The following is a 19,979-nucleotide window of genomic DNA, read 5'->3' as shown; positions in this document are numbered from 1 at the left end:
TACCATTATCGTTAGCTACTTCTATTGTTCCATTTATTAACATTAAATAACATTACTTAAAACAACCATATTAATTTTACTACAGCTACAACCAGGGTCTTATTTTCTTCAGTTTTATATGTAGAACCAGTCAGTCACTGGTTTTGTAAACCACAAAAACAAAGCCGTCTCGTCTCCTCGTGTGTTTTAATATTCTACGTATTATTAATGAATTGTATTGCTCATTTTGCACACATAAACATTAATTCAATCAAAAAGACATTCAGTAATAAACAATAATGAATCCTTTGTACATAAGAGAAATGACGCTGTTTACACGATTGTGCACGTCTGAACATTGGCGAGCCGTTCAAACCCGTCGAAATTTGAGTTTCCACCGTCAAAATTTTGAATTGTTTTGTTTTTTGTGTGTTCCAATAAGAAACGTTGAATTAAAAACTCGCGAAATTTGAGAAGCTACTGTACGACATTTAACCCTTCAATATGTCTTCAAAGAGACCATGAAGCAGAGAAAGTGGTGCTTGTGCTTGTGCTTCCAAGCGTAAGCCCAAGTCACTATCTATCGAGGAAAAGGGTGAATTTCCATGGTCCGGAAATTTCCATGGTCCGGCACCGGTCAGGTCCCGAGGTTGCCGGACTAGAGAGGTACAACCTGTACTACTGCTACTACTTTTTTTTTCTAAGCATGGCCTCCAGCCTCCCCCAATAGCCACACTTTGCCGCCTTTTTATTGCCTTAAAATTAAATATCCTAATACAAAAGTAGCTACCCAATTTGTGATAAGTTAGTTAAGTCGCATATCTATGTGGCATTCAGTGACTCTTGTCTCAAAATCAATATCTGCAACCGTTGTCAGCTTTGGGACCAAAGATCTCATTCCCGAGGCAAAGCAATGCAGACCTAAGCAGAGAGAAGTACAGTCGACATCTCAACCAGGCTGTAAAGTGGCTTCTGGGATGCTGCTGCTGCTCAGACACCTCCACCAGTCTTGTGTAGAAGCGTCTTGCACTGGTCCTATCTCGCTACAGGTTGTGAACACCCGAGAAGTGAAGCTGCCTTGATCAATATTCTGAATTCTCTCCCCATATTCCTTGTTCTTGTCCTTCTCATTCCTCCCGTGTGTAGCATCTAGAGCTAGGTTACGATGACATGCAGCCATGGGGTAAAAAAATCCTTATGTCAAAAAAGGCTCGCTGTCCCCACGTCCAGAATCCTCGAGCGCTGACAACCACACGGGCTTTGTTGGATGTGTTTGAAGTCATGTGGAGGATATTCTTACTGTCCAATGGAAAAGGGTCGATTCCACCGCTGTGACATGATGGCAGATTTCCTTCAACATATTTGATGCGAGATCCCTTATTTCGTCATGCCTCATGCACACGAGGCCCCCTTTCTTACACACCATGTCATGGTCGATGTAGTAGGATGAGCCACACACGCATTGGGAGGGTAAACCTTCTACTGGCTAACAATACCACCACCACTACTACTACTGCACTACTATTATTAATAATAATTACAATAATAATAATAATAATAATGAAAATAATACTGTAATACTACTACTACTACTAATAATAATAATGAAAGGGGTGGGGGTGCATCTTGATGATAATACAGTACTGTATATATTAACTGTATGTACTGTACACACTTCCAGTAAAACTTACATTTCTTAAATTTTCAATCAATTGTTTCTCGTGTTGCTGCTTCTCCAATTCCCGTCTATATGTGAAACTAAGATGGGCAGGAGAGGAGTCTGGATCAAAGGGTCGTCCTCCACCGCTTCGTTTTCTGGCCTTGACTGTGGTGGGAGCCTTGGGTAATGAACTCGTGCTTCCTCGGGTGGTATAGGTACCGGCGGTGGTCTGGGGGGGTAGTGTGGACGTGTGGTGGCCTGTGCTTGAATATAGGTTACTACTACTACTTGTGTAAGGTGTACTGGATACTTGGGGTGCACTAACTGCATAATTAATAGTTTGGCTGGGGTATGGACTAGACGAATAGTTGGCGTGTGGCAGTGTGTGTTGGGGATGAGAGGGATTGGTATGGCTGGCAGGGTAGGAAGAACCATCTCCAGAATCAAAGCTCACATCCGGTGAATTGGAGGAAGACCCTTTACTAGGACTGACACGAGACTGAAATTGACAAAACAAAATATTCATTAGACCTAAAAAAATTACATTAGTAAATGGAACTGTGAATGTATGTGGGGACAGAGAAAGGCATGTGTAGTGTTTGTGCCTCGCAGGGTGCTTGTTTACCTTTAACAACATGAGGAAGTGCTCACAATAATAAGCAAAAGCCAACTGGAGTATTAGCTATAACGTCTGACCCTGGCAGATGACAGGGACTCAGAACTAGAGCAGTTACCCACATAACACAGGTAGTCCGTGAAGCTTACAGCAGAACAATCTGACTGAATAAGCATTTGACCACAGGCAAATTAAAAAGCGTAGAAGCAGTTGCACAGACACACAATAATTAACTATTAATATCAATCAAACACAGTATAGTAACTAAATTCAAGAAGACACAATTCATTTCTTCATAATCTGAACTAGTGATAAAAATCCATATTGTTAATAAATGTTATCAGAAAAGAATTGAATTTCTGTTTTTTTGTTTTTGTTTTTAGACATTTACGTCCATAGTAGAAGATGATCCGCAAGTTGACATCTGCAGACAGGGAGTTTGGTAAGTGGAGACTGTTAGGTGTATGGGGGTCTTGTTATAATGGTAAGAACTGCAGGGAGCCAATTTATGGTTAAACTTGGGTTACAGGAATGAACATCATTTTTATTAGAGGGAAAGTTCAATAGTAAGGAGAATCATGTTGTTTATTACTAAGGTTTTATATCATGCCTCATCACCTCCCACTAAACCTGAGCATTATGAGGTCATTATGCTGCTGAAGTTTAAGAGCAGTGAGATGGTGAGTGTGTAAGGAAGCTCCATGCTGCATGACACCAGGAGTTGAGGGCTAGAAGCAGGCAGATAATTAAAGGTTTATAAGTAACCATAAGTATTTCAAATTTAATAATGTCATTGTTAAATAATTTGGGTTTGTGCCATAGAAAGTATTTACTGAAAGATTAGTCTAAATACCATACTTTAAAATGCAGTGGTTTTAAACACAAACAAGCAACAAAATTGGGAGTACTGTACCTGTACTGTATAAGATAGTAGTACAGTACAGTGCTAAATAAAAAAAAAATAAATTCAGTGTAAGTTAACTAAGTCGAGAAGAACAGCCAATAGGTACTCTCAATATGAACTACTGTATAGCTGATCATTCTTTACTTCTGAACAAACTGTGACATAACTTATAAATCTTAGTTGTGTGAAAAAACTAAATTATACATAATGTTGGTGGATTTATAAATTAGTAGACTGTACTTAATGTGATCATATGACATAAATGACTCTAGTGTCTTACTGTTAACTACCAGACTGCTCTTGTTGACCAGACCACAGCCAGTGACAACCTGTGACAACTCAGCAACAACAACTATAAGAACATTTCACTAGCAAGGGAAGTTATTATGATCAACAGATGCAACTAATGACTCACAAACAATAGGACAATAAAAACAATTACAAAATATATTGATAAGTTGAACACAAGGATGTCACATACAACACATTTACAAACTTCAAATTAACCTGAAACAGTCATTGGCAGACAAGTCAGATATCTGATAGTATAGTCCAGTCACAGGAGAACAAGTCAGACACCTTGACACATAGCATCCCCCTAAAACTTCAGACCAACTTCACACATCTTTGACTCACAGCTGTCCATCAACCACAAAATATGGTAACACTGCATGCAATAAAGACCAGCACATGCAACATGCCTTGTGAGATAAATCAACACAACAGAAGAAGTAATTTAATCAAGTGATTCATGACTGACACCAAACAGTCCACCAGTCAAGTCAAACTCAGATCAAGTCAACTCTTGTGACGTATCACCATCAGTATCGTGCCATTATCATCGTCAAGGCAAAACTCAGCAGCTAAGTTATATCTCAAACTCAGATCATTAAGTAACTTATGACTAAGTTTAGTAATTATGATACGATTTTATATTATGGGAATAAAATATTTGGCTCACTGTGATTGAGTTTAAAAAAATTATGTCATACCGTACACATAGACAGACAAAATCTGAAGACACTAACTCACCGCATACATCAAACAGCAGCAGTACCCATTCTATGCTTAATGTACTTTATATTATCTAGTTATAACTGCCCATAACCCGTGAAGAAAGTACAAGAAGAGCATCGCGTTCCACAGTACAGAGGAGCATCCACAAGTATTCACAGCGATCAGATTGGTTTTCCAGACAATAATTATATACTGACAAATATGGTAAAGCTTTAGAAGTCTATTAAAGTGAGAGAGAGAGAGAAAGGACAGACTCAGCCCTTTAAATATGAGGATTCATTTAAATAAGAAAGGAAGGAGCACTTCTTGTAACACTAGAATTCCTTATCCTTGTTTACTGAATCATTTACGTTGTAATAAGATCAAGCAATAAAGTTCTTCAATCAGAGACTAAGGTGAAGTAGTTCCTTTAGTAAATAACTAAATTTTCTAGGTTCAATGATTTTCTCTGAGGAGGAACTTGTAAGAGGTTCAATATTATGCCGGTTCCTTATAATACTGTATAACCCAACCTGTCGTGAGGGGCAGCGACCTCACCTTTATATAAGACAAGACAGCTTCCTTCTGTATAGTCTTGACGTCTGCTCGCGTCATGTCCTCCCGACTGAGGTCTTGTGGTCGTGGTTGACTAGGCAACCTCTGAGAATATCCATCAAGCTGTAAGCACATTTTTCCTGAAGAGTTTGGTAAATGTACAGACCTTATCTATCATAACCTTACGGAGACATCCATTGCCGAATATGTGTACGAGGGTCTTGACGCCATAACTTAAATATCATACCAATACACTTGCAGTTCATTAGATGCTGAATACAAAAGGAAATTTTAATATACAACTTAATATCAAATAAGATACTAGTCATACTACCTACAAAATAAACAAAATAAAGCAGTTAGAGGAGGAACATACACACTATACAGTACTGTACAACTGAACTGTGCTGTACTACTGTACTGTACTACTGTACTGTACTGTACTGTACAGTACTGTACTGTACAACTTCACTGAACTGTACTGTACTACTGTACTGTACAGTACTGTACTGTACAGTACTAAACTGTACTGTACTGTACTACTGTACTGTACAGTACAGTATTGTACTACTGTACTGTACTGTACTGTACTGTACTGTACAGTACTGTGCTGTACTGTACTACTGAACTGTACTGTACTGTACTGTACAGTACTGTACTGTACAACTGCACTGTACTGTACTGTACAGTACAGTATTGTACTACTGTACTGTACTCAACTACTGTATCATAGGAATGCCGTATATATTAAAATAGTTTTCATTGACCTTCCATCAATACCACTACAGAACTGAACAACCTTCAGTGCTGTAACACAGACTTGCAAGTTAAAGAAGGAACATCTCTGACACATGAGAATACTGTACCAGTGTGGTATAAGTTGTTTTAATGATAAAAACTATGATGTACCAGTAAACATTTTTAATCCAGAACAATGAATTATCATGATGCTTTCTTATCATATCTGTACAACTTCCAAACAGCTTGTGTTTAGCAGAGAAGCAAATAACAACTTATAAGAACAAAGGCAGTTCTTTATGAGACAAAAAACAGCCTCAGCGCTCAATTCAGCATTAGCTAGCATTAGTAAAAAATACTAATAATAAAATACAATTCTAGAGATCTGATAAACTCTTACCATCAACTCACCTCATGTATCACCTGCAGCGCCATCACAAATAACAGCAGTTGTCCATTACTTGATCTCCAAGAATATATCATTTACATGAGAATTCGTTTGCTGCTACTGTACAAAATCTCTGTAAGGATGATTTCTCTTGACTGTTGCATCATGATGGTTACGAGACTTACCCGAGAGAACACCAGCATTGACAGAGGATGTCTCCACCTTGACTCCTTCTGACTGACAGATCTCTAACAGCTGAAACCCCAAAAAACAACCAAAGACCAGACTTCAAGTGGGACCTAAATAATTTAACAGAACCTGGCAAGTTCATTTACAAAGTGAAGTTTTAACTCCTTCTCCAAGACACTGGTAAAATGACGGCAGAGAACAACAAGAAGCAGATTATACATACGCCATTGCAAGGTTTTGAAGCCCCCATCGGATTCGGTCGAGGGTGTGTTGCAACGTCGGTTCGGTGGGATAAATTTTCCACTGATCTGTGTGTTCCATTTTCAGCTGAAGGTGCACTTCCATCTGCTTGTCGTCTATAGATATTATTGTTTTCCATTGCCCTCTTTTGTAATTTTGCTTCAACATACTCTCTGTAAAGGTAAGCAGAACATACAGTTATTAAAACCTCAAAAACATAAAGGTCATTCTATGCTGAAATAAAAAGTACTGTAATTAATTTTTTTTCTCCAAAATTTTAAGTTACTATTGTAGAGGTACTGTACATAACTATGCTACACTGAACAACAAATTAGATAAATCTATTCAAGACTACTGAAGGAGGTAACACAAAGGTACAAAATAATGTTCAAATCATCACTGGTTCTGTTTGTCCCATCTAAAAGAACTAAATCTAATTATCAGTATCTACATAACTGACCAACATTATCCCAATATTAACAAGAGTACAGTGGTAGTATCTCAGCGGTCTCCCTGCTATTTAGCCATCTAAAAGCACAGCTTGATCTAGCTCAGGAGTGGTTAGGAGAGGGTTAATATGATCTTACCTACCAGCTGCATATTAAGCCATTAAGAGAACACCAAGAACTCAGGGAGGAGAGCAGGATATTGCAACTGACTTTAACAGTTCATTTACACATCTAAGTATACACTGTTTTCCTGGGATGGTTCAAACTAAATACATTAAGAACTCCTTTATCTAGACCTGAAGGGGAGAGGCATCCGACATTCTCTTCTTAGCAACACCTTCTGCTGAACAAATTAACAACTAAATATCTCTTATTAGGGACTGAACCCACCCGGGACCGTCGGCTCAGAGTTCCACATACCGTAATAACCACAACAACCACAACCAACCAACCAGTCACACACAAACAATGAATACCCGACTTGTGCTGATATACCACAAATAAGCATCTTGTATGTATTGGTAAATAAAACTAACAGGTCGATATCAGAAGTGGAACTGACATCAGGAGGCAACACAAATATGAGTTATTTCTTGGAAATTTTTTAAAATATATAACTACTAACTTTCTTCTCATTATTCAGCTTCATAAAATAGTTAATTAATTTGTTATACACTAAAACAGTGTCATTTCTTCCCATCAGCAAGAATCAGACAGTATTTTTTCTTCATTTCAGTAAATATTAAAATCATGTCAGGGTCAATAGTGTTAAATGTCTGGGGATGATACTGCATGTGCCTAGCCTCTGTTGGAGAGCTTCAGGAGAGAATTAGGAATCGATTATAGTAGACAGATGCACAGAAAGAAAACCCGATACCACTAATAGATCATTAAAAGTATAAACTGTACTATTATATAATGGCAGGTAAAAGTGGTACAGTACTGTATATATAACATTACTGAAAGAAACTTGAAGAAATGATACAAGGGGTACAGAGCATTACTCCCTTTCATCCAAGATTTGAAGGTACAGTATAGTGTTATAAGGAGCTGATGTGTTAATCCAGTCTGCTGATGGTTCAACAACATTTTTCAAACTGGCTGATCAACTGATGAAAAGTTACTCTAATTTGTTAATGATCTGATGAATATACTGCTTTTATAATGTACTGTACAGGCAACTGCCAGAGTTCGTTCACCTTTCCTGAACCACAAACCCCGAGATTCAGACTCATGAATCCGAAGCATTTATGGACAGAATAATTTATTAGTCCACTGCTTTGGGTTCTTATGTCTGAATCTTGTAGTTTGTGGTTCAGGGGGAGAGGTGAATGGACTTTAGAAGTTGACTCTACAGCAACTAGTGATTCTCAGACTGACTGATTATGATAGTGAATTTACGCCAATGTCTGATATGGTACTTTTAAAGAACTAACACTGATATATTGCATCCTTCACCCTACTTGGATAAGATTTTGGTTGTGTGTGTCATGGGTTGCATGAGGCAACCAACTCCAAAGTTTGTTTTACTAAAGATAAGGCATCCGGCAAGGCATAACTGGGAGATATATTTTCCATTAGTGGTATGTTAGCCAGCCTTTAGGGGGAGGCCAGTGAGACAGTGTTGTACTGTTCATGGCATCACACCCAAAAACCTCATTTTAAGTAGTAACCCCTTGGCCATGGGTTAGCCTGAAGGGAACGGGACACCACACGGAGTCCTCCACCGCCACTCCGTCCTGTGGACCGTCGTCGACACGAGATTAAGCGTGTTAACCTAGGTTGTTATCCCCGTGGAAATATCACGTGTGGATGCCTGGTTGCAACAAGAGCAATCCAGGCTGGCCTATCAAACCTACAGTAAATGGTTAATCAATTCACGCTTAGAGTTCTCCTGCACGACACCCGTCTACAGTGACCGTGATCGACACGAGACGAGATTAAATGTGTTAACCTAGGTTTGTTCCCCGTGGAAATATCACATGTGGAAGCCTGGTTGCGACAAAAGCAATCCAGGGTGGCCTATTGCACCTAAGTGGCTAATTCAAGTCACGCGTACCAGTTCTCCTTGCCGCGACAACGGTCTACAGTGACTGTCAGTGACGTGAGACTATGTGTGGTAACCCAGGAGTACTTTTTTTTTGTTATTCCCGATGAAAGAAGTTCTTGTGTGGAAGCCTGGTTTGCAACAAGAGCAATCCAGGCTGGAAGTAAATGTATCACTTGAAGAATTAAGGCTCTGTTAAGTCATACCTACAATAGAGTAATCACACGTGTTCCCAAGTTGAAAATTCTCTTTTAGAAGATTAATTTTATTACAGTGTGGACGTGAGTGAATCATATATCCATGCAAATTGTAAATCATTGTATGGAAGCTTGACAAATAAATGTAAGTGCAATTATCTGCCCGTATCTGTGATCCTATCTTATTATTACTCAAGGTAATGACTGATTGGTTATGACAAAGTATAACCAATAACTTAGATGGATGTTGGAAATTAATGGAATTCATTAAATCATCATTTATCAAGTATAAATCATGGAATGTCGAGTGGTGGAGTGAACTTCTACGTAGATACGCCATAATCTCCTGTAAGTAACCAGTGTGAAGGTATCGAACTCTACGGTATGAGATATACGAAACACAACATATTATAATCTTTATATAATATAATCCACTCTTACACCACCACGATATAAAAACCATGACAGTGTGTTACTCTAACTGTTAAAGTATTCACTAATGGTGGCACTACACTACTCCTCAGTGATTCCTATACAGTGTGTTACCATTACTGGAAGATGAAAATAACAGTACAGTTTGTGACTCATTCACTGATGACTTTATGTGTATTTGTCTACCTAGAATTTCTTTTTTATAAGCTGTACTTCATTATAGCTGGTTCAGGTTATCACAATGTGGTACTGTATATGACTTATTAGTGGATTAGTATACACAAATTAATGTACCAAGAAAGGATCAATTCATCATAAGGCAGGATTCTGTACCGGTGACCCTTGTTATGAAGATCAACTCCTCCCACAGCTGCTACATCCTCTTATGAACTACAAACTGCATAAATCTAGTGATGTTCTTTATAATATGATAAATTCTGCAGGAATTGGAAATTATGTACAGTAATCTTGTGTATATGTTACCAACAGACAACACAGTGCTCTCAACAACACAACAGACACAATTCCACAACCAGATAATACAAGTTTTAAAGACTACTGTACTGTGTATAGATTTAGTGAAGACAACAATGCAACATGAAGACCACACACCTTGTGCAGGTGTGTGTTAACGAGTCTACAGGTACCTACAACAGCCACACCTTATCACACACATGACCAAGCAGTCGTAAGAAATGCAAGAATGTGATGTCACCTCTGATGCAAGAAAGAGATGTCACCTCTGATGCAAGAAAGAGATATCACCTCTGATGCAAGAAAGAGATGTCACCTCTGATGCAAGAAAGAGATGTCACCTCTGATGTAAGAATATGAGATCACTTCTGATGCAAGACTGGAACTTCTTATCTAATGTAGGAATGATCCACGACATTTAAGAATAACATTTCACACTTGATGCAAGAATCCTCAATCACACCAACAAAACACAGTGACACAAGCATAACATCCTGTAATCAACAACACCTCCTAAACATGGCCAGCAAATATCCAGTGCTCTTCTACCTGACTCGAGAAACTCTCCCTGTCAGAGATAAGCATTGTCCATAAAACCTTGTCATCAAGAGTAAGCAGAGAAGATTATTGCTATTATATATTTGAAATTAAGATGGAAGATTGGCCTTGCATAAACACACAGAGAACAGCACGTAAGCTAATGCAGTCGGATTGTAGCAAGAATAAGCAGAAGGAAGTTTTGTAGTAAGAAAAAAAATCAGTTTCACTTGACAAATACTGTACTGTACATACATTACCTGCCTCTGTTTACCTAATACCCATACTGTATAAAACAAATGATACAGTCAACTATAAAGTCCTGAATGTTGAGAAAGTACTGTGCAATATGAGAAAAGGTCTTGTCTTCTAGTCTTTATCTGGTCTACAGTCTAGTACAGTCGCCTTAAGTGTATAGTCTTAAACAGTGGAATAACAATACGTGTACAGTATTTAGCCGATCATGGGGAGAAAAAAAATCATTCAAGTTTTTTCATTTACCAAATTTTACCAGGATTTTTGTTCCCAATAAGTTTATCCACATAAAGGAGTTCCTTCCCACAGTATCCACTAAAGAGCTATAAGTCATTCTTGCACACAAATCCTATGTCTCTTCCTCCCTAACCCCACAAAAAAAGAAAAAAAAGACCAAATAAGGAACTCTAGGAGCCCTGGATGAGGCAGTGAAGCAAGGCTGGGACACCAACCTGTAGGTGGGAACGTGGGCGTGGGAATGTTGGGAGGAGGGGTGGTTGGGGGGGATGTAGCCCCCTCCAGGATCGGGGTTATGGGGATGGGGGGGCTCAGGGGGATGGCGAAGGGTGATGCCCCCGTTGCTGCTGCTGCTGTGGTTGCTGTTGCTGCTGCTGTGGCTGCTGCTGTGGCTGCTACTCCCAACATTCCAAATAGCACCACTGTTGCTGAAACACAACCGATGGCCACACAATCAGCATGCAGCCATGCACACACTCGCACCTCATTCTTTACCAATTGACTAACTCATCCAGGGATGGATTTTGGGTTTGAACATTAAGAAAATTTGTTCAAATTATTATGAGGAAAAATAAATAAACAAAGTCAAGGCATCTAAAAATAATTCAAATCATATCTAAATTAATGAAGCAAACTATTCTAAAAATAAACTCTTTTAAATAAACACAAACACTGAGATGACAGCAAGGTGATCTATATCCTTGGGGGAACTTCTGAGTGATTGTGGACATTAATGTGCTGACTGAGGGTACAGTAATGTATAAGTTATGGGGAGACACAACATGCTTCTGACAGACACAGAGAATAAGACTTGCACGAGCTCAGTTATTACACATGCAACGTTAACAAAGATATTATAGAGAGATGTTATACTAGGATGATATTAACATGCTAGGATGATCAACATTACCAACATACTGGAGTCACCTGAGTGTGTAAACTTAGTAAGAAATACTGTAACTTGTAAAACTGATTACTTGTTTATAAGACAATATGGGGTGTTCCTCACAGTAATAAGACCCACAGACTTCATGTCATAAGATGTCTTACATCTATATTACTGCAGGTAAATGAAGGCATCCAAACACTGCCGAGACATTAAAACAAGTGAATGTAGCGCTGCCATGCAAGTACCTCGTGTATTTTTGAGCTGATGGCAACAACAGACGCAGCGAGGCACACACTGTATGTGTCTACTGATCATGACTCTCAGGCACACACAAAGTTACATATAATTAGCATTGTATTACAGTATTTTATCACATATGCCACAGAATTCCATGTTTTATAAAACATATCTCCCCTTTTCAAAATAAGTGAATATTTTCCCTAGATAAATTGATGCTACATTGAGTGACAAGACAGTCTCAAACCAGAGATATATTTGGGGCCTTGTTATGATGACCATAGCACAAGACATCTGTTACACCAGTAATATTAACTGAATGACAGTGAGTGATGGGAAAGCCTGAGCTTACTCTTAATTCCAGCTACCCTGCAAGACAACAGGAAAATGCTTGGAAAATTTTTACACCTGCATATCACAAGCCATAACCAATATACCAATGAGAAAAGTTCCTCACTTAGACACATCTGACTGACATTGGCCACACAAAAACTATTTATGTGCTTGTGATAAAAATATATAAGTGGACACTTGGCTAAAACCAAGATGCCTCAGGAAGACGTTACAGTCCTGTACTGTCCCTCGCCACGCCTATAACAGCACGGTTCTTTTATATCAACGGACTCCATTATCTGTCCTCTTACGTGGTCTCAATGTTCTGGTTCTTGTAGAGAGAAAACAAAAAGTCACAGACCACACAAATCCAGTCCCCTCTTAGTTCTTACCTACACATAAGAACATTCACATAAGAACATTCCAAAGAAAATTCAACAAACCTGAGTTTCAACTAGAGAAATTATCATGCTTTCAAGAGTTATGAATACAGTCTGGCAGATAAACACACACACACACACATAAGCATACAGACAGACACAAACACTAAGCCAATAAGACAAACAAACACAGAAATACAAGCAAACAAAGACACATCTGGATGATGTTGGGTGAATTCTCGCCACATATTCTCACTGTTTCACACCAACACAAACGTCTGATATCGCTGCTTTATTCTCACAAATAAAATCTTTACTGTACAGTAAGTCCTCGTTTAACGTTGCCCCCGACAACATTGTTTCATTATAACGTCGCTATTCTTTAGATACCCATGATTCAGACAATGTCCCGACCATTCGGTGCAACGTCGTCACGGACTACTTTGTACGGCGCATCACCCTCTCTCATCTTGGGGCGCTACGCTCTCTCGCTGAGCGTCCCCAGTCTTTGTCAGGCTTCCACAGCATTCATGAATGTTTAAGTGTTTTTGCTCTAAATACTGTACTGTAACCATTCGAAATGGCTTCCAAGCGTCCATCAAGTGCTAGTGATGCGAGTGTTGTGAAGAAGCAATGTAAGACCATTAGCCTTGCTACGAAAATGGAAGTTTTAAACCGTTTTGAGAAAGGTGAACATGTGGTGGACATTGGTGTTGTGCTAGGTCTAACCCCTACAACAGAGCTTACTATCTGGACCATCATAGACAAGATTAAGGCTAGTGCTGGAAGTGGTACTTCTATGAGTATAATATATACTATTTTCTATAAAATTTCCATTGAATTTATGTATATGTAATGTATTTCATGGGGCAAAGGGAGGCTGAGGAACATAACTCCCGTATTTTATCGTTTTCTTATGGGGAAAATCAATTCCGTTAACGTCGCGGTTTTCAGGAACGGAACCACGACGTTAAGCGAGGACTCACCGTATTACCTTCATAGACTTGTACCATCAACAATAACATCATATTACAACGGCAGACCAGTCATAGTAAGCACCTCAAGGACACAAGACAAACTGACGGCCATGCAAGATAACACACCATCATATTCACTCCTTGTTAACATACAATTATTGCCTCCAAATGGTAATAAAAAATGAAAAACACAACCACACACAGACACACACACATATGCGTACATGCATACACACAGACAGACACACACTCACAGATGTACTGTACACACACTCTTGTTACATCTTACCTTCTGTATCTGCTGAGAAAGTATGAAATAAATCTGGGGCAGCAATAACTTTATAAACATTTGTCATACAGAAGTTCTGAGCATAATAAGATATTCAATTGCCCCATCATGCCATTAACTGAGAAAGCTACAAGCGAGTTAGTAGGAGAGACGCATGCCAGGTTAGCGAGGCAGCAGAGGTTACGATGGTGGAGCTGACGACGCAAGCTCTTGATGATGTTAGTGAACTGTTAGACCTGTCATTAACCTTAGCAGCTCCCTAACTTATATCTTGTATGAATATAACAAAACACAATAAAATATCACAGCATAAATGTTATTCACAATCCATATATCTCACTGTGTCTTTCACTTGGTATGGAGTACGAGGGGCAATGTTGGCGCCGCTGTGGCTAGGAATGTGAGTGTGATTAAAACAGTTTCAGTACATGTATGTGTCCATGTATGTAATAAAGTGAATATATACTGTATACATGCATTTATGTCCACACAGAGTATAGGGGGGGGGTGGAGGGAACATGTACAGTAACACGTGCAGGGGGGGGGTAAGGACCTCAGATAAGCCTCAGTCAACGGGACAGGTTGTCTTCCACGCCATGACCACACAGCCTCACTTATGGCTCCTGTTGCCTCACCTCAATTCACTCCATCTGGACATTAATGCTACTGTACTCACCTTTGATTTTCTTTTATTGGTGAATGATCATTCCCATAAATGTTCTCATAGTCCTGTCTCATCTTCAGGGCCTGAGAGGGGAAACAGAAGCCGTGTTGTATAATTTTATTACCACAACGCCTGAGCTCCCAAATATCAGGAGAACGTCTCACAAACCACAAAATGGAAAACTGTCTTCTATTCCAGACTTTACCCAACATGATGGTGCATTTGACATTTTGAACTCTTAAACGTTAAAATCCCCAAAAGGCAAATATTGTAATGACAAACTTTCTCTGTGCTGTTAGGAAAAGTCTCAGTTTTAAGGTCAAAACAATATTATATACTGTACTGTACATGATAAAGTATCTTTTGAACAAGTTTCATCAATGCTTTATGAGTCTGCAAGATATTGTGTTATGAGAAAAGGCTGTGGACTACCTGGCTGTGCAATTCTGACCTTCAACTCCTCAAAAGTCACAAGTCCAAAAAGTCACATCAACATGACAAGGAGAGTTTGGTACCAAGTGTGATCAACATCTGATATATGCTTGGAAATTTCTCTTTATATCCTGAAGACTTTACAAGTGGACTAACAGTTAAATAGATGGCTGATGAACACTGGTACAGGAGCCTCACATATACACAGGTTCTAGAGAAATGTCACTTGTTGCTTCTACACGATACTAACAATCAACGAGTACTATATAGAGATTTTCCGTCGGCTACTAAAAAAATTGGTTCAAGATTCCGGTTGCTGGCTATCAAGGTACAAAGAGTGCAGGAGAGTCATTACCTTGTTGAACTCATCCTCTAAGTTGAAGCCATCCCCAGGACTCAGTGTGCTCGGTGTTGACAAACCACTGGTGGCAAGTTCCCCCGTCTGTTGTGTTCCGTAACCCGAGCCATTCACTCCCTGCCCGATATTCGTCTGAGAGCCGTTCATCCCTGGACTAATGCCCCCGTTGGGTATGCCATTGACCGGTCGAGACGGAGGGCCACTACGGCCCCGTTCTTGTCGTTGTTCCTTGGTACAAGCTGCAGCCCTAACAGCCAGCTTACGTGGGTCTTCGTATTCCAAGCTCTGTATAAATATAACGATAAACATACTGATAAAAGTTGCCGTTTTAATTCCGCACATTATTATAATTACGGCAGAAAAACAAACAAATCAATAATACATGAATTAATTTGGCTTAGGATGAAAATAGAGTAAATAATATCTAGTATCAATAAGACACAGTGGAGGGAGGATACACACCTCTTGACTTTCCTGCGACCATCTCTGGTCAACACTCTCACACGTACTATACCCGCTATCCATCGTACTACGCTTGTGACGGGGATCAAAGAACCCGTTCACAAACCTAAAACAGAGAAACACATTTTACTGGTATTGTCAAAAAATCATTCATACTAATTTCACAACCACAATGTTCTGAAGATGGCACAAGAACACAAATTATTGCATACACTTGTCCATACCTCAGCATCTTATAATAGTCCTGGAGGAGAAGAAGAAAGAAAAAACAAAAACAAAAAAAACAGTAAAGAAAGATAAATCAATAAATCCCCAGCAGCGAGCAACTATATGAAAGTCTCTCATAGTAATGTCTCTTAATATGTCAATGGATAACACAAGGATACTCACTGACAATTAGTCTTCATAGACAAACTACTTCATAAATATTCAAGTCTCTGTTCCAGTAAATTATACCTGATATGAAAACTGTGATATAGATAATTTTGTTTGGTTTCTTCTCACTGATTGGCAGGAAACAACTATCTTTTGCATGAAGTCAAAATTTTAGATATGAATTCAGGGCTTGAGTAGAGAAGTTTATGGGATGTCACAACAGAGTAAATGGCTGATGGATTGAAAGATTTGTGTGTGTGTTTCTGTTGTTGATTCTGGCCATCCTGCAGCACTGGTAAGTGGCTCACAAATGAGAGAGAAAAACAATTTTATGCATAAAATAAATTATCTTAGATGATTATTTATGATGTAAATTAATATTAATATAGCCAATGACTTTATCACATGTTTATACTGATAATTTATTTTCATAATTGATAAGAAAAAGAAAAAAAATGAAAGAATATTCTTCAAAGAAACAATAAAGGTGCAAAATCAGGTACAGTATAATAATGAGATGCATAGAAATGAAGAAGTATTAGTTGTGCCGCCTCAGGCCAAAGTTCTGCCATTATAAGGTCAACAACAGCAACCTAGGATTACAACATAATATTTCCTTCACACGTTATTATACAAAACTCTTTAATACTGTGTAGTAAAGTATGTTGTATGGAGATGGTACGAGCCTTAAGTCTCACACAACATAATGATGTATCCATAACCTTAGTGATTATGGAGCCAAGAGCACACCACTGTTAAGATACTGTACTGTACTGTACTGTACTGTACTGCCACAATCAAAGGTTGCTGTCATGTTTCCTCAGCCCTTTCTGTATTAGTAGCGACCGAGCAGTTTACTATGTTAGCCGTTGCTCTACACACACGCACACACTAACATGCCTCACAACTTACATAGGTTACAAGTACTACAACTACCATGGCCACGACACTACGCAGGAGAGGTACCGACCACCCCACGTCGGCTGGAGAGGAACCCACACCCTCTAAATTTTCCTTGGTGACCTCTGACGGAGAGTCCTCAACCTCCCTAAAAATTGAGGCATAAAAGGTTGTCTATTTTGTGCAGCAGTCACTTGTGGTACCTGAAGTACATCACCGCACTGTACTAACTTCACCCCCCACGACACAAACTTTCCAATCATCTTTGAAAACATTAAGAGTGCATGACACAATATGTACACATCAAACTAAGCAACTTCAGTAAAACTTTTAAATAATAATCAAATTACTCTTAACATTTCTATCGCAGTGAGAGTAATATACCATTAATCACATAATGTTATCCATTAAACTAAAGCAATTACAGTACTGTATAGCATTAATGACCTGAGCAGTGTGTTACAGGTGATGTGAGCCCCAGCAAGAATATCAGGCCTTTATAACCAACACACTTGTAATCAATCATCTATTGGGACACTTATCTGATTAACAAGACATTAATAAAAGCTTTAATGATTATAAATATATACAGTTCAAATTGTCAAGAGTAACACATAACACAAAAGAAAGGTTAGGAAGGGAAAATTTTAGAAACTTTTAGTAGGAGAATAATACTGTTCATAGTTGGTACAAATCACCATCACGTGACCTCAGCACCTACTCAAAACTTATACACTATTGCCCACATTATGAGTATGTTTGTCGACTCATAATCTTCAAGAGTACATCTTCTAAACATTCATCAATGATTATATACTTGATTCATTGTGTAAAGGAAGTCTTTTTGCACATGTTCGATGGTTCATGTATGTCTTTCTCGCTCACCCTAGAGTTTCCTACACAGTACAATAGACTCTTGCAGTAATTATCTGTCTAGTACACCAAGTACCAGCAAACTTAAGTTATCCACAGTTTCTGACCATCTACCTACAACACTTACCTATCAACAGCTTAAAATGGACTACAGTACTGTATCCCAATTCTATCTTTTAATCGTAATTTCTTTCAGTGTGATATATTAAGTGAACAATTTGGTGGCACTCAAGAGCCCTATCGTGTCTTCTATTGCTGATTTGGCCGAGATAAAACATGTTGTGTACTTAACACCGCCATTGAATTCAGTCTACGAGGAAGGACAGTTTATGACATTCGCACCAAGAAGAGTTACTAACGTGTTAAACTTTATGTTGGTCAACAAGCATATGAGTCAAAGCAGAAATCAGTGCATGGGACAGGGATGCCAAATGTCACCTTGTACATACGAGAACCTCAAACAAACCTGCACTTGTGGTATTATAATGAGTGCCCTGAGGCCATCAGCGAAAGCAAAGGTACTTGATAGAAAAGTGGGCATTAAGGCGGCGAGTAACAATCCTCCAGGTTAGTTAACATGTTTTAAGCATCACTGTGGCATCCACATGCTCGTCTTTTCAGGAGAGAAAGCAACTGCCAAAGAGGAATTACGTGATGCTTACACCAGAGATTTGCAGAAGCTGGTAGAGCACCACAACCTCTCTCCCAATCAAGTGCTTTATACTGAAGAAGCTGCTCTCTCTCTCTCTCTCTATAAGGGATGCTTGTTAACACGGACTCTAGCTGCTGGTGAGTTGGCCTTAGCATCGGGATTTTATACAGACTACGGGCAGGGTCATCATCATCATCTTAACTTGTGTGAATGCTGTGGGGGCGCACCGGCTTCGGCTTCTTGTAATCGACCAGGCTGCCAAGCCCCATGCATTGAAAAACATAAAAAGTGCTTCCCATGCATTATAGAACAGATGACACAATGTTGAATGATGCAGAGAAATTTTCTATGAGTGATATGACACATTTGAACCCATTGTGTGTTTATCCCCTAAGTGATTTGTTCTAATGAGGTTCGTTGTGGTTTGGTTGATCACTATAACATCAAACATCTGCAGGTGGTTTGTCCCTAACGTCTGCAGGTAAGGGAGAGTCTACTATATAATTAACCTTAACTGTCTCACCTAAACACTATCTCTTATTCATGTCAATACTAATTCAGTGATTCATTCTCTCTTTTAATATCACCCAATTCTCTTATTGGTCTTCTAATCCATCATCCAATCCCTTTCAAAGATCTTTACTTCATCATCCAATCCCCTCTGAAGTCTGCATCTTGTTTCAAACTTCACTACTCCCTCACCATCACCCACGACCCTGACGGTATAAACAACTCACAGGAAACGGCCACAAAGAGATGCACTTCATTCAATTCACACTTGGACGTCCCTCTACATCATGTTTTAATTCTTCCTTATAGGCAGTACTGTACGACTGTTACAACACACACTCATTTACTTTGTCTTCCACTCCTCAAGATCTATTTTACAGCTTGTCTAATTCATGTAACTAATAATATATATTCTCTAAGGCTCCCTCGTGAGCAAGATCCTTGAATTCAGATTAAAAATACCTGTCACATCATATCCAGAGGGAGTTGGTCTTAAGTAAAACAATAAATCATGGACTCGATGCTAAAATAAAAAGGAAGTCATTTTTAGTTCAGTATGCAAAGTTTTGGCAACACAAATTTCTTCTTGATCACAAATACTACAGGAAAATTATACAGTACTGTAGAGCGTTAAGAGCTGTATGACACAAGATGGTTGTTCTGTACCGAGACCAATGGACAGTGTGTGAACTGAACGGTCTCTAACCCTAGTGAGGAGTTTCTACATCAACTTAAGAAGAAAATGTACCAGCTTA

General features: G+C 38.9%; 1 protein-coding gene across 1 annotated transcript in view; it reads right to left on the bottom strand.

The window, feature by feature from the left end:
- Window positions 1-19,979, bottom strand: part of LOC121868481 (leucine-rich repeat and calponin homology domain-containing protein-like) — a 143,170-nt gene that overhangs the window by 20,342 nt on the left and 102,849 nt on the right. The window contains 9 exon segments of the mRNA XM_042369147.1: window positions 1,671-2,138; window positions 4,714-4,833; window positions 6,249-6,438; window positions 11,109-11,321; window positions 14,675-14,745; window positions 15,450-15,737; window positions 15,915-16,020; window positions 16,139-16,158; window positions 17,202-17,337. Of these exon segments, the coding sequence (XP_042225081.1) occupies window positions 1,671-2,138; window positions 4,714-4,833; window positions 6,249-6,438; window positions 11,109-11,321; window positions 14,675-14,745; window positions 15,450-15,737; window positions 15,915-16,020; window positions 16,139-16,158; window positions 17,202-17,337 (1,612 nt within the window).

The sequence above is a fragment of the Homarus americanus genome, unplaced genomic scaffold, assembly GCF_018991925.1.
Source record: "Homarus americanus isolate GMGI-L3 unplaced genomic scaffold, GMGI_Hamer_2.0 scaffold7585, whole genome shotgun sequence".
NCBI lineage: Eukaryota > Metazoa > Arthropoda > Malacostraca > Decapoda > Nephropidae > Homarus > Homarus americanus.
This window is presented reverse-complemented; position numbering and strand designations above follow the sequence as displayed.